Source organism: Rhinolophus hipposideros, assembly GCF_964194185.1.
Source record: "Rhinolophus hipposideros genome assembly, chromosome: 3".
Classification (NCBI taxonomy): domain Eukaryota; kingdom Metazoa; phylum Chordata; class Mammalia; order Chiroptera; family Rhinolophidae; genus Rhinolophus; species Rhinolophus hipposideros.
The window spans coordinates 46,820,328-46,833,020 of record NC_138049.1 but is presented as its reverse complement, the minus strand read 5'-3'; the positions used below and the strand labels follow the sequence as shown (position 1 = coordinate 46,833,020).

The 12,693-nt window shown below is 33.9% G+C and overlaps 1 protein-coding gene across 14 annotated transcripts in view; it reads left to right on the top strand.

The window, feature by feature from the left end:
- The window catches only part of CEP57L1 (centrosomal protein 57 like 1), a 44,015-nt gene that overhangs the window by 21,012 nt on the left and 10,310 nt on the right, over window positions 1-12,693 (top strand). For 5 of the 14 annotated variants that reach the window (XR_013993093.1, XM_081044606.1, XM_081044598.1 and 2 more), the window contains exons 2-6: window positions 5,534-5,609; window positions 6,833-6,998; window positions 8,519-8,698; window positions 10,120-10,241; window positions 12,457-12,573. Coding sequence is in view for 12 of the 14 variants with exons in the window: in XM_081044606.1 (XP_080900732.1) it covers window positions 5,607-5,609; window positions 6,833-6,998; window positions 8,519-8,698; window positions 10,120-10,241; window positions 12,457-12,573 (588 nt within the window). In the remaining 2 variants the exon portion in view is untranslated. Of the gene's footprint in view, window positions 1-5,526; window positions 5,610-6,832; window positions 6,999-8,518; window positions 8,699-10,119; window positions 10,242-12,456; window positions 12,574-12,693 lie in introns of all 14 variants that reach the window. The other 9 variants (XR_013993094.1, XM_081044599.1, XM_081044600.1 and 6 more) reach the window with 2 other exon arrangements.

The window sequence follows — 12,693 nt, the reverse complement described above, 5'->3', positions numbered from 1 at the left end:
CCACCAGTAGGTGGTTGTATAACTATTTTATTTGTAAATTTGAACTCTAGAACTCTTTGCAGTGATCAGCTGTTGCTTATTTTCACTCTAATGCCATTTTAGCTCTCTAATGATCGGTTTGGATGATGTGCTTTGGATACAATAATATTGCAGTTTTATAAGATCCCAGAACACGAATGGTGTGTATTTTATGCAGTGCTTGTACTCCTCTTGGAAAAGATGGAAAACGCATATCTGAACTAGAAATACACTGCTTTACTGGAAAATTATAAAAGTGCTAAAAAATTCTTTTCATTGTGGCTTTGTTCAGAGGGGATTAATTTTTCTTAAAAAGGGCCAGGATTCTCTAGATATCCTGAAAATATTAAGGTACTGTGTTTTGGGGCCTGTGAATGGAAGAAGGACTACCTACCGTGTTGGACTGGGACTGTACATCGTCATCCTCAGCAGGAGCCAAGTTTGTTCTTCTGTTGTGTCTGGACGGTTACCAGGGCCTGTGGGGAGTTTTGCAGTCCAGTTTGCAAAGTTCCAGAGAAAGCTGAATTGAGCTTTTACATCCTGGGGTATGGCTGAGTGGTCTGATCTCTCTTGTTGGTGGTTTTGTTTGTTTTGTGTTTTTTTATGGATGAGACTTTTTATATTTAGAGGAATTATAAAAAATGATTAAGTGTGATGGGAAGGAAAAAGATTTTTATAATTTTTAATAATCTGTCTTTTGAAAACAGATCAACCTATATGAAATTATGTGTGGTGTTAATTTGAGAACGAGAAAATAGCCCTTCCACCCCAGAGTTTCTGGGCATTCAGAATAGCTTGGTATACTTTCCATTTACTGTATTTCAGTGATTCTAAGACTTTTTTCCACATTTAAAAATGCCTAAAATAGAGATAAATCTTGTAATCGTTATTGGCCTGGATTGGAGTCAGATTTCTTCAGAGAGGATTTGCATTTGCCTCTACCAGTCATTTGTACTACTACCAACCTGACACCATTTTCAATTAAATTCTCTGGAGAGTTGGGTTTTGTTATTGTTTTTACACCACTGGTAATATGAATTCAGAGTCCAAAGCTGAAGTGTAAGTTCTTACGAAGTATAAGAACTATCTTTTGCATAAAATTCCCTCTACTGGTGCCCAGTACTGTAAAGGTAACGACTTTCAAGTTTCCTTGCTGCCTCTTTCTGCTCGGTGGGTTTATTTTCCCATTGATCCTCCAACTGTATTTGTAGCCTTTCTGTTGTTCCAGCTTTACGTGAGAGGTCTCCTATTTGTGTGTGTGTGTGTGTGTGTGTGTGTGTGTGTGTGTGTGTGTTACACATAAAAGAAGAATATATTTTATAATAGTGCCTTAGATTTGGTAAAAGATCCATCAGACACTCGTTTAGGCTCTTACTATCCTTTTTCAGAACTCATTTACTCTTATTATAGACACACTTCTAATAAATTCAATGTCATTGTTACACATTTTTTTTTTGCTTATTCCTCATCAGTGATCTTCAGACTTTAATTTGCATAAGAATCAATTGGGGAGTTAAAAACTATGTTTCTGGGCCTTACCCCAGAGATTCTGTTTCCGTGGACCTGGGTGATACCCAGGAATCTGCATTTTTAATAAATACTAAGTGACTGAAGGACCCCACTTAGAGAAAAACTGCATACTTTGTACTCATCTGTGCAGCTGCCATCAGTATATACTGATGACTTCCAAATTCTTATCTTTAAACCATTCTTCTTGGATGCCAAACTCATCTGTACGACTGACATGTCTCTCTTACAGGCAGAATACGCTACGATCTAGGCTACCGAGGCTCAAGTCCCCACTCGGCCACTTCACAGCTGTGTGACCTCGCACGTTACCTCACATCTCAGTTCCCTCATGTAAAATGAAATTAATATAAATGCCTCATAAGGTTGCCGTGATGATTCATTAAAGCGATACATGTAAAATTCTTTGACCAGTGCCGGCGCATAATCAGCTCCATAGAAGTATTAGCTGTTTCTTGTTATTGTCCCACAAGCACCTGAAACATGTCTAAAATGAACTTTTTGTACCACCTCCACCCCCTTCCAAATCCGTTTTCTGCCTTAACTGCAGCTTTGTTTAATTTCTCCCTGTCACTAATTCTCCTCATTCAGGTGGTAAGCTCTCTAAATTCAACACCCTCCTTACCTTCCATTTGCCCCCTCCTTTCCATTCCCACCTCTGTTACTTTGGTTCAGGTCTTTGTTACTTCTCACACAGAGTTCTGGAGTAGCCCCCCACCTGGGCTTCTAGCCTCTGGTGGTTTTTCTCCATTCCGATCTCACAGATGTCTTCATCAAAGGCAATGTGGTCCTGCCTGCTTTTCGGCTGGATGGCTCTAATTGCCTGTGGGACACAATCCAAATACCTGTGCCTAGTAGACAGGGTTCCTCAGATCTGCTTTCTGCCTCCTCTTCTGCAACACTCAGGCACATTTTGCAATCTTCCGGCTTTATACACTTCTTGTAGTAACTTGCCCGACACACCAGGCCTTCTCTTGCTTTGATAACTTTACATAAATAAACGATATAGCATGGTAGTTAAAAGTGTGAGCTTTAGAGCCAGACTTCCTGAGCTCAAATCCTTATTTTGCCACTTAAGTAGTTGTGTAACCTTGGGCAAAAAAACAGGTTTTTTTTTATACCACAGTTTCCTCGTCTTTAAAATGGAAATAACTGTATTTCATAGGTTTATGTGGATTCTAATATGTCAATTCACATAAGTGTTCAATAAATGTGAGGTCATTTTTATCAATAAATGTGAGGTATGCTATCTCATTTTCACACTTTATCTTGTTCTCTACTCCCACTTTCTTTGACCTGTCAAATTCTACTCTCCATATTTCAGCTTAAGAACTAGCCCCTCCAGGATGCCGTCCCTTGAATCCCCAGACTCAGTTAGATGCCCCTCCCCTGGGTTCCCATAGTATCCTTTGTAGTATAATTAAGCTATGAATGCTTTAAGGACTACCAGAGACTGGAGTTTTCATCTCTGAATGGTTAATGAGTGAAACTTGTTTTGTTGTTTCTTATTTGCTATGAACTGGGAAACCAATTAAAAATGGGAGACAAGTAAGCAGCCTGGAAGGGAAGAGATAGCAAGAGGTGAAAAGACCAAACAAAATCTGTCTGTAGCAGTCTAGAACGTTCCAGTGAAGGGACAGCAAGTATCAGGGTGGTCTTTAAGTCTCATTGTGCATAATTAAAATGCTCTGATGATATCCTTAAATCATCCCTAATGTTAAACTGTGTTGAGTACACTCTGCCTAAGAAGAAGGAAAATAGGTTAAACATTTTAGAAATAATTCTTTTAAAATCAGTTGAAATAAATTTTGGCGATTAAATAGGTAAGCTTTAGTTACTTACCTTTGTCCTGCAGCTCATTCCCGCTTGGGCTGCCTGATTATCAGTACACTCCCATAATTAATTCTCACTATTAATGGGCCCACTCTGTGGGGGATGGGGATGTGAAGGCTAAGAAGTGCATATTTTGCAACTTATCTGAGTGCCATTAACTTTAAAGTTCATTATTTGTTGACTCAATTTCTAAATTCTTTCTACATTTAATAAGTTTGCCATCCACCATTCTAAAGAAGAATGGTTAGAAGCAGAGTTAAGTTCAACAGTTAAATACAATAAACATTACAAGAACATTGAAACCCTTTCAAAATCACAGAAAGGCAGAACTTTCTGGAGAAATATTACCAGTAATATTTTACAATCCTAATAAGTAAGATTTACTTAAATATTAAATTACAACACTGCATGAAAAAGTACATACCAGGGTACAATATGTGATATTTTGAAAACTGAGAACAGTATTGGTAGAATTGTTGGGTTTAACCATGACAAACATTAGGATAGGGGAAGTACGGAAAAGTTGTTGACCTAACAAATTAGTTTCAGAGGATTCTTTTTACAAATATTTTTTTGGGGGGATTAGGCCCTGAGGATACAATGCCACTTTGCAGAGCACAGCAGTTTGGACTGTAGGCACTTACTGAAGACATAAATATAATTGTCCTTCCTGAGTTTATATGGACAATAGGAAGCATCAGACCCTTAAAAATGAAAAGATGTTTAAATGCTCCAAAAAATATCCATATAAGTAATACTGTATATCTTCAGCTGTTTTCTATCTGCAGAAATCTAGTTAAGAGGAAACTATTTTAGTAAATTTTGTTTCTTATTATAAAACTGTTATGTTTATTGTAGAGAATGTTTGAGATGGTAGAATGAAGAAAATGAAAATCTATTGTCCACCTGTTAACATTTTAATACACTTAGTCTTTTTAGTCTATTTAGGCTTCTCTTTGTTCTTTTCAAAAATTGGCCTATAATTATATTATTTTATACGCTTCTGTATTCTCTTTATATTAAAATCAGGAGCATTTTCTCATGTACTGAATGTTCAAGATAAACTACAGGTAAAGATGATGGAGAGTCTAATCATTTAAGTAATCTCAGACGTTTTTAAGTTCTAACCTTATTGGATTCAGGTTCAGTAAGGAAAAATTAACTTTCTAATTATTAGACAAAATGTTTATTAGTTATTTTAAATTCATCAATTGATAAGTTTGCTTGGAAATTAGGTAGCTCTTACAGCATACATTGAGTTGAATTGTGTACACATAACAGTTAGATGCTATATTATAATTTATAAAATATTTGTAAAAAATTGACTTTGTACTCTTTAAAAAACTAGATATTGTTGTACTCATAATCATATTCTTCTATTCAAACTCATTTAAGATCATGTGTTTGAAGAAGGCTCAATAAAAGTTTAATAATTATGAAATAAGAAAACTACTTTTACTGGATATATTGCTGACTCACCCCTTGTTCTTTTTTTCTCCTCTCATTGTCTCATGTTGGTCTTTTTTCAATAGCGAGATTGCAGACTACTTGCCAGCAGAAGTTATACCCTGTATGTTTCTCATTTCTACAACATAGACCCCTATTACAGTGAAAACCCCTGAGCTCCACGTCACATAGTAACTTGTCTCTTCTCGTTTCTTTAATTTTTCTCTTTCTTTTTCTTGACCTTATTTTCATTCTACCAGTGGGTTGGTACTCTGCTTATGCCCACTTTAAAATATGTTTACACATTTAAGTAAACTTTAGTCTAACTTTTAATGCACTGGCATCTTCTGAGTAGTCATTTCATATACATTAAAAACCTCAAATTTGAACCTGTTTTTTAATTGGTGCAAAATCCAATTTGTAGATAAGTATATTTGGGACAGAGGGAGCAGCGTCCTCCCAAGGATTTCAGCATGTAATGACGAATGGCAAAATTTCATTCTTTCCATTATTGGAGAAACTCACCAGTAGCTGAAAACTGACTTCCATATCTTGAATAACTCAAAGATATCTTGGGATAACTACAAGCACATACCTTTCTCTGAAGATGTACAGCCATCTTCGGAATTTCTGTACCTTGGGGTCCTATTTCTACTTCATTGTGAGCCGGCTGTGACTAACTTTGCTCTCTTGTTTTTTGAGGGAACAGCAACTTAGCTAGATGCAGTCTCTCATGAGGAACAGACAGTGTCTGAGCAGCAACAACTCAGAGGGATGGAGACATGGTTAGTAAGTGGTAGCTGGTGCTGATAACAATAGCAAAAAACTGTTGCCTTTCAAGAGCAAAGAGCAACAAGTATTCTAGCAAAACTTCTGAGGCTATGTAATCTCTAATTTAGACCAATCAGAGTGTTCTGGAAGACAGCCAATCATGGCAATGGCTAAAATAAAAATTCCTTTTGAGTTCAGAAGTGTGTTTTCTACTCTCCCAGGAAATATAGTCATGGGAAGTGCTTTCCTATGCCTTGAATTGTGAAGGTAGTGAAATCACTGAAAACTTGCAATTCTCAAAAATCAAACTAGGCTAATAATTATACAAATTTAAATATATTATTTAAATTTACATTTTAAAATAAGCTTTTTTCCTTAAAATTGTGCTGGTAAATTTTTTTGTGAATAATTATAACTGTTTTCTAATGTGGTTATGAATTTAATTAACATTGACTAGACTTTATTAAGTAGAATACATTTCTAAGATACTATACATTTCTAAGATATTTAAATTACAGAAAGGAAAAATAGAATGATTTGGGAAAGTTAGGTAAAAAAAAAAAATACCTCCTAAATGATTAAAGGGGCTCTCTTACAAACAAACAAACCAAAAAGATAAAAGCCCAGAATGAGAAAATACGGCTAATTTAGTCTTCAGATTTGGAACCCTTCTAAACTAGATGAATAGAATGCTAGTGCATTCAGTAGAGTTGTATCTTAAGGGTTAGGTTCAGAAATTGATATATCCAGAATTACCCTTGAAAATTCCCTAGGAAGCCAGTACATTATAATTCAGCAGTCAACATTAGAGAATTGGATTATATGGGTGGCTTGTTTTAAAAGCTCTGTTGTCTTTTAGAATATGTTTTCTCTTTGTACCCTAGAGTCACTCTGTTTATAGAGAGGTGCTCAGATGAACTTACATGAACTTAGCATCAACTGAGAAACCAACAAATTCACACAACCCATGTGGTGCTCACTCCAGGGCATATGCTCATTGCAAGTCAGGCAGAATTGTCTGTACTATTTATTTATACAGTAAATAGTAATTTTTCTTTCTTTTATTGCTGAGCTTATTATAGTTGAATTTGTGATAATTTTGTTCATAAAGACACAGTTCCACAGTGTATGATTTTTGTATTTGTGTTAAAGTTTCACCTGAATATTTGTCTAATGTTTTTGTCATTCAAATAAGAGAGAATGATGTTATACTATGTCAGTCTGTTATTCTCTACAGATAATGGATTCTGAATTAATGCATAGCATAGTAGGAAGCTATCTTAAACCTCCAGAAACAGTGTTTGTTCCATCATTCATCCATTCTGATGAGTCATCTCAGAATCACCACTCTGTGAACTTTGGAGTAACCACTGCTAAAATGCATCCTAGTCCAAACAGCCAAGGTAAAGTGAATAGAAAACCTTACTTAAAATTTGGGGAGTGGTACAAAGTATGTTATATAAAACTTCATTTTTTTGTAGAAAATATGTAATTGAGTATTTAATCTTTAAAAAATTACTAATTTTGATTCTGTTGCTAAAAATTTCCATAAAATTAGACAAGTTATTTAACATTTTTCATTTTGGCTTCTTCAGCTATGAGATGACATGTATCACAGGTTTATTATTAAAACATCATTAGAAAACAGAAAAAGTCTTTGAAGAATAAAAAGGTCAGATTTGAAATCCTTCTGAACTACATGATTAGAATGCTAGTGAATTAAGTAGAATTATGTCTTAGTCAAGGATTCAGTTCAGAAATTGAATATATCCAAAATTACCCTGGAAAATCCCTTAGGAAGCCAGTACAGTACGTTGGAATAACTACAAAACACAAGTTTTATAACTTTTAAAATATAAACTTAGGTGGATATAAAACAGAATTAGGAAAATATTTATGACTCCAGGCATACCTTATGCCATACAAATAATAAATATTAACTATACAAGTTGATAAATACATACTTTCTAAGATGCCGATTATCAGTTTGTTTGTTAATATTCTATAATAGTGGTTGCTATTAATAAAGACTGGCCTTGTGGAGTAAAACAACCACAAGAAATAATAATCCAAATCAGTGAACCAGCTACAGGTACTATATAAAGAGCAATAAAAATAATTTTCTTATCTAATTTGTAAAAAACAAACGGTAATCTCTAGCAAACATCTTTCTAATTGGATATACGCTATATGAAAGTTAACCTATAACATTTACCTATATTCCATTCGTCTCTAGTTTTATAGTTTGAAGTTATTACTGAATAGAAAGTCTAAGATAATGTTTGAAAATTTATAACTCTGAACTTACTTGAATCATGACGATATTAACATAGCTGAATAAAAATCATAGTAGCGCATGCGTACTACTTACAATCTTTCAAGACTGACACCAGGTAAACCACTAGGTTATAACTTTTTTTTTGAATGGAAGAAGCTGTATTCTACCTCATGTTTCCTGATTATTAACACTGTATCTTAGACAAAGGAACAGTAAATGTTTGTGATTTGATTAAAGCTGAACCCATCAATAACTGAGAAAAATCTTTAACTTTCAACCTAAATTTCTGTGTTAATTAGTGGACACTATATTTTAACGTTAAGCACACCACGACTTGTATGCCTCCCAGACCATGCATACATTATCGTTTTTAAGTCTTGTAATTTGAAAAATATTTATTTAATTAAATTGTGATCATTAGCTTTTTCAAACCTAGAAAATCACTAAATACAATCATAAATACATTGTTTTTACATGATATGTTAGAGAAAAATGTCTCTGCGTTTGAGTCATTATTTTTCATTTTTATGAGAAATATACATCACTCATACATATTTCTGGCTCACTAACAAAAATATACTGCTCACTTTTATAAGTGTTCAAAATTTGTCATTTATAATACCAAGCACTTTTTTTTCCCAACAGCTCTTATTTTAGCTTTAAAAACTCTTCAAGAAAAGATTCATCGTTTAGAGTTAGAGAGAACACAAGCTGAAGATAACCTGAACATCCTTTCCAGAGAAGCAGCCCAGTATAAACAGGCCTTGGAGATTGAAACAAATGAGAGAAATCTGGTACACCAGGAACTGATAAAGCAGAAAAAAGGTGAGAAAATTCAGTAGTTCTCAGAAACAAGGAGTTATGAAAGTTTACAATTTGAAAATAATAATCCTAGTCTAAGCAGATTTATTCAAATATTTGTTCTTATGTAATAGATACATTTACACCTTGAGGTCTTGTTCTCAAACATTTTCACATTTACAGGAAATGGATCTAACTAACTTTGAACTTAGTTCTATTATATCTAACTGTTGTCCCAGTTCATAAATTTTGAGGTCTTGTTTGAGATTAAAAGAAAAATTAAGTTTTTAGACGAGTTGTATTTAGAAATTAGAATATTTTCAGAATACCAACAAAATCCAGTTAAACCTATGTATAATAGAAATATTTTATAGTTTCAGTTAGCACCAGTTTTTAAAATTTGAAAACATAAAGCAACATTAGTAATTAAACAATATAAAAATAATGAAAATGAATTTAAAAAATTCTATTTATCTTGAGAGGTTAGAGGAAATGGACAGGTAGGTGGAGGTTCTGTAGAAATTATGAAAAGGACATCTGGACACAAGTTTTAGAGATTTAGAACATAAGTTCTTTATATAATTTCACTTCAAAACGTAAGGCTTTCTTTTTCTTTGTAACATTACACTCAATATTCATGAACAAGGTTCAAGTTTTTGTTCCATGTATAAATAAAGTTTTGTTCCATGTATAAATAGAATGAAAACATGGGGGGGAAATTTTCAGAGGTGATTGGACAAAAGTGGAAGAAAGATCTGAGGAAAGTGAAAAAATAAAGAATGAAAAAGAGGTTTTTAACACCTTATGTGCTATCAGTAGTCATGAGCAGAGGAAAATGGAAATGGTAGAATGCACATACCTGAATTTCTTTCTTTCTTTCTTTTTTTAATTTTTTTTTTAATTGGGGAATATTGGGAACAGTGTGTTTTTCCAGGACCCATCATCTCCAAGTCAAGTCATTGTTTTCAATCTAGTTGTGGAGGGCGTAGCTCACTGGCCCATGTAGGGATCGAACCGGCGCCATTGGTGTTGTGAGCACTGCGCTCTAACCCACTGAGCCAGCTAGCCGCCCTATACCTGAATTTCTTGGAAGAGCAGAAACCTATTGATTGGGAAGAAACTTTAGGTCCTCTATTTTTCCAGGTAGTGTCATTTCCCAGGAACAGTCAGGATTTTTATTATCCTATAAGTCACTGACATCTTCTCCTTTCAGATATATGCCCTCGGGATTTTTAGGGGGAGGTAATGTTAAGCCACTTACATATAATTAATCAGATATTCACAAAGAAATGTTCATAAGTCTGGGAGAGTCAGTATGTAGAACTAAAGAAGACCTGTACTTTTAGCTCTTGATGGAATTCATGTAATGCATTTTTTATGATAACCAAATCTCTTATCTATGTGATAATCAACTAATTGACTCATTATTACTTTTTTTCCCATAGATATAAGTATACAGTTAAGCTCAGCTCAGTCTCGCTGTACTCTCCTAGAAAAGCAATTAGAATATACAAAGAGAATGGTTCTCAATGTAGAGCGAGAGAAGAATATGATCCTAGAACAACAGGTGAACATATTTTCTTTAAGGAATATAATATCATTTAATGTCTTTTTGAATAATAATAACTGTATGGTAACAGATGGTAACTAGACTTATTGTGGTGACCATTTCACAATGTATTCAAAGGTCAAATCACTATGTTATATACCTAAAACTAATATAATATTGTATGTCAGTTAATACCTCAATAAAAAAAGTAAGATGTAAACTATATGACACAAATTAGATACACAGTAAAAGCTGGTGAAGTTCCCCTCAGGGAGGCAAAAAAGATTATTTACCGTCTTTTGAAAATTGTCATAATCTTAAGTAAATGAGGCTATAAAGCTGTATATAGGAGATTTCCACTTACAGTGATGCAGGCTAAGGCATTTGGACCAACTTTTCTAAAGAGGAAAACAAGAAAAACTGAACAGAATATTAAAAAAGAACTAGAGCAAGATAGAGAAGAGAAACAAAAAATACACAGAGGCGTTGGAGAATTAACAAGTTAATGAAAAATCACCAATTCAAAAATCTGTGTAGAGTTAAATCCAGAAGGTTGGCCTGGTATTTCAAGCCCCATCCATCTGAGGGCATTTCTGATTCAAGAACAGTCAATTGAGAAGCTAAATAATGCTTCTGATTGCCATCCTTATGGGGCTAAGGAAATTAGAGTCCAGGTTCTATCAAGAGTAGGAATCTTGTAAATTTCCTGTGCTCTTGAATTCTTTGTAAGGGTGAACAAGAAGGAAAAATACTCAGATTATAACTGGGCTCTAGGCTAGACTAACCCAGAAAATCTTAGTCCCTAAAATTGGATTAAAGTGATCTTGAATTGCTAATATTCCCAGGAACCTCAATTTAGTTCTATAAACATGGTGTTGTGACCTCAGCCCCCATCCTTAGGTGCTTTCCAAAAGTTATCTCATTAACATAACAAGACACCTTTACTGCTCTCAAAGCTTTGGAAATTCCAACAGTTTGGGAGAGCCATGCATCAGGAACTAGATGAAGACCAAATATCTTATAAATCACAATATCACAATGGTCAATATTTTTTAAAGGAACATAAGAAACAAAAAAAATATATATTTACGAACAATTTTACCATTTTCAGCGTTTTTTATTTGTATAGATTCAGTTTTCCATCTGGTATTTTTTTTTTTTTCAATCTAAAGTACTTCCTTTACAAGTATAATGCAAGTTCTCTTAGCGTATATTATCTGGAAAAGTCTTATTTCACCACATTGGTGAAGGATATTTTCACTGGACATAGAATTCTAGTTTATAGCTTTTATTCTTTCAGCACATTAAAGATGTTGTCTCAATTGTCTTCTAGCTTTCATAGTTTGTAATGAGAATTGTTATCTTCATTCCTCTATGCATAATGTGTAATTTTTCAGGCTGCTTTAAAGATTTTCCCTTTATTAGTTTTCAACAGTTTGATAATGGTGTGCCCCCAAGCATGGTTTTCTATTCTGCTTGGGTTTGTTGTTTGGAGATTCTTGAATCTGTCGGTATTATTCATCAATTTGGAACATTTTTGGCTGTTACTCTTCAAATAATTACTCTTGTTTGACCTCTCTTTCTTCTCCTTCTGTGACTCCAATTGATTGTTAGACTGTAGGTTACCAAGACTGTTTATTGGTTGTTTCATTTTTCTGTTTTTTAATAGACTTTATTTTTTATAACACTTTTAAGTTTGTAGAAAATTGAGCTGATAGTACAGAGAGTTCTCATATACCCTTTCCCCTCACAGCGGCCTCTATCATTAATGTCTTGCATCAGTGTGTTAGTAAATACCAGGACAAAACAGTAAATAGATATGCATAGCTTTCCTTTTCTGCACATTCTTTGTATGCTTTATTCCTCTGATAGATGCTTTTCTATGTTATAATTAGAGAGAGAGAAAGACAATGAGTACATTTGGTCACCCTGCATACAACAATATTTACTACAGTTTTCACTGATGATATTTTCCTTGAAATGGTATATAAAGATGCACAGAAGAGTTTGTTTCATTGATGCTAATATAACACATCTTTTTTTGTACATTATATTTGTTCTTTAAAACCATTTGATTTTCTTGGTGTTTGCTTGTAAGCACCTAAAATATGTGCATGTAAGTACGTGTTTCTTAAGACAGATTTATATTGTGATTTGAGTTCTCAGAAATTGTATTATTCTTGAGCCATTGGTATCACTTGCCAAATTCAGGTTTTGTTTTCATCCTTTCCAGGCCCAACTTCAAAGGGAAAAAGAACAAGATCATATGAAGCTGCAAGCAAAACTTGAAAAGCTTGATGTCTTAGAAAAAGAATGTTTTAAACTTACAACAACTCAGAAAACTGCTGAGGTAAGCTTCCACTTATTTCTTTGAAGTGGTGATTCCAGGAATAAATCTTTAGTGTTAGGCATAATTGGCTCTGTGTGTGAATATACAGTAAATCTTAGATTTATAAAACTTCGTTAACAA